The 2,725-nt window shown below is 75.1% G+C and overlaps 1 protein-coding gene across 1 annotated transcript; it reads right to left on the bottom strand.

The window, feature by feature from the left end:
* Positions 1 to 204: 204 nt before the first annotated feature.
* On the bottom strand, positions 205 to 1,383 carry SOX1 (SRY-box transcription factor 1). Its single transcript, XM_030292741.1, has one exon. The coding sequence runs from the start codon at positions 1,381 to 1,383 to the stop codon at positions 205 to 207; it is 1,179 nt and encodes a 392-aa protein (XP_030148601.1).
* Positions 1,384 to 2,725: the final 1,342 nt, after the last annotated feature.

The following is a 2,725-nucleotide window of genomic DNA, read 5'->3' as shown; positions in this document are numbered from 1 at the left end:
ACCGCACGGCGGTGTCTGCGCCCGGCGGGTCCCCAGGAGCTCCCGCAAAGGGGAGGTGGGGGCCCCGGGTCGCCCGCGCTCGTCGCCAGTGCCTTCCTCTTTACAAGAACGTGGAAACGTCTGTACAAAAGCAAGGCCGCCCGGGGCGGGCCGCGCGCTCCCTCGTCGCGCGTCGTGGGCGCGGGCCGCAGAGTCCCCGCGTCCCTAAATGTGCGTCAGGGGCACCGTGCCGTTGACGCCCGCGCCCGCGCCCTGGTAGTGCTGCGGCAGCGAGTGCAGCCTGCTCTGCGCCGCGGCCGCCGCGGCCGCCGCCGGGTCTCCGCCCTCGCCGGCGGGCAAGTACATGCTGATCATCTCGCGCAGGTCCCCGGGGCACGGCGCCCGCGAGTGCGCGGGGGCGGGCGGGCTGCCGCTGGGCTCGGACTTGACGAGCGAGCCCAGCGCGCCCAGGGCGCCCGACGACGCGGCCGCCGCCGCCGCCGCCGCCGCCACGGCCGAGTTCTGGTGCGCGCCGCCCGCGGCGGCGGCGGCGGCGGCCGCGGCGCCGTAGGGGAGGCCGCCGTAGCCCGAGGGCGAGGCGCTCATGTAGCCCTGCGAGTTAGAGATGGGGCTGTACTGCAGCGCGCCCATGTCGTAGCGGTGCATGGGCTGCGGGTTGTGCGGGTGCGCGTGCGGGTGGTGCGGGTGCGGGTGCGCCGGGTGGGCGTGCGGGTGCGCGCCGCCCGCGCCCGGGTGCTGCCCGTAGGCCAGCTGTGCCTCCTGCATCATGGCCGCGGCCGCCGCCGCCGCCGCCACCGAGCCGGGGTAGGCGCCGTTGGCCCAGCCGTTGACGTGCGCGTAGCCGCCGCCCGCCGCGCCGCCCGGGCTCTCCAGGCGCTGGCCCACGGCCGCCGCGCCCACGCCCACGCCCACGCCCATGGCCACCGCCGCGCCGCCGCCGCCCGCGCCGGCCGCCAGCAGCCCGCCGGCCAGCGAGTACTTGTCCTTCTTGAGCAGCGTCTTGGTCTTGCGGCGCGGCCGGTACTTGTAATCCGGGTGCTCCTTCATGTGCAGCGCGCGCAGCCGCTTGGCCTCGTCGATGAACGGCCGCTTCTCGGCCTCGGACATGACCTTCCACTCGGCGCCCAGGCGCTTGCTGATCTCCGAGTTGTGCATCTTGGGGTTCTCCTGGGCCATCTTGCGCCGCTGCCCGCGGGACCACACCATGAAGGCGTTCATGGGCCGCTTGACCCGGTCCTGGTTGGCCTTGGCGACCCCGCCGCCGCCGCCGCCGCCGCCACCGCCACCCCCACCGCCGCCCGCCCCGGCCGGGCCCGACAGGTTCGTGGGGGCCTGGGCGCCGCCAGGCGAGTGCAGGTCGGTCTCCATCATCATGCTGTACATCGGGGCGGCCCGCGGGTTCACCGGCACCGCGTGGGGAGGGCCGGGAGCATAGACGGCCGGGGGGCGGAGGGTGGAGAGGGGCTCAATCGAACGGAGCGGGACGCGGGGAGGGGGAGAAGTCCTACCGGAGAGGAGAGCGGGGCGCAGGTGGAAGCGAAGACAACGGAACGGGAGGCAAAAACACACGCACTCAGCGCAGGTCCGGCTCACAGGTGCAAAGTTTCTCCTGGCGCTCAAACCACTTGCCGAAGAGGGCGCTGGCCGGGGTCGCCGTCTTCGCCGCCGCCGCCGCCGCCGCCGCAGCCCGGTCGCCTCGGCGGAGCGGCGCAAACAGGTGCAGGCGTCGCCAAGCTGCAGCTCCACTTTTCGGGACGTGAGCCGAGCGCGGGGCCTGGCCCGGGGCTCTCCGCCGCCTTCTCGCTAGCCGCCGCCGAGCGCCGCCTCCTCGCTCCTGCGCTCGGTCCTCGGCGGCCTCCAACTCCGGGGCTACAACTTCTAGCAGCGCGGCGCGCCGCGTGCGCTGGGCATGTGCCGGTCCCAGGTGCCCGGGGGGGAGCGGGGCGCGGAGGGGGGCGCGGAGGGGGGCCGCTGGGGAGGGGGGCCGGGGGCAGCGCAGGCGCGAGGAGAGGGCCAGAGAGCGGGGCCGCCGAGCCCGGGACTGGCTGCCCGCTGCCTGCCCGAGGCCGTGCGCTCGGAGCGGAGGCGCACGCGGGGCCTGCGGCGCGCGGGGCCCAGCAGCCATACGCCGGGCCCGGGCTGCCATTAAATGAGCGCGCCGCGGCCAATGGGAGCCGGCGGCGGCGGTGATTTGCATGGCGCGCTGGCGAGTGACGTGGGGAGGGAGTAGAAGCTCGGGGCGCGGGCGGCGGGGCGGGAGGAGGGGAGGAAGGAGGGGGAGCAGGGGCAGGAAGGAGGGGGAAGGAGGCCTGGGAGGGGGCACAGCCACGCTGCTTCCTGAGCGCGCGCGGCAGCGGCGGCGGCGGCGGCGAACCCCGAGCTCGCCCTCCTCGCCTCTCCCGCCCGCGCGCTCCGAACGATTAAGGTTGGGTTTAAAAGCGAAGACGGAGAAAGACTCGTTCGGGGCGGGGGGGGGGGGGTGTTGAGGGTTGGGGGGGAATACAGCCCCGAGCCTTGTTTAGAGGAGCGCACTGGAGACCCAGCTCCGCGGCACCCCCGCCGGCCAAGTCTGCGCTTGCTGGGAGGGGGAAAGTTGGGGCCCAGGCCTGGGAAGAGAGGCGCGCCCCCGGGAGCCGGGGGTAGCTGGAGGGCGTCTGAGATCCGCAGCTCGGAAGCCCCCCACGAGTTCTCCTGCGAGACCCTCCCGGGTATACTTGCTCGGCCG

The sequence above is a fragment of the Lynx canadensis genome, chromosome A1, assembly GCF_007474595.2.
Source record: "Lynx canadensis isolate LIC74 chromosome A1, mLynCan4.pri.v2, whole genome shotgun sequence".
Lineage (NCBI taxonomy): Eukaryota > Metazoa > Chordata > Mammalia > Carnivora > Felidae > Lynx > Lynx canadensis.
Note: the sequence above shows the minus strand (reverse complement) of the source record. Positions and strands in the feature narration are given on the sequence as shown.

Bases quoted from the DNA above. Each gene is read 5' to 3' on its own strand.
- SOX1 (XM_030292741.1), bottom strand. From the start codon at position 1,383: ATGTACAGCATGATGATGGAGACCGACCTGCACTCGCCTGGCGGCGCC.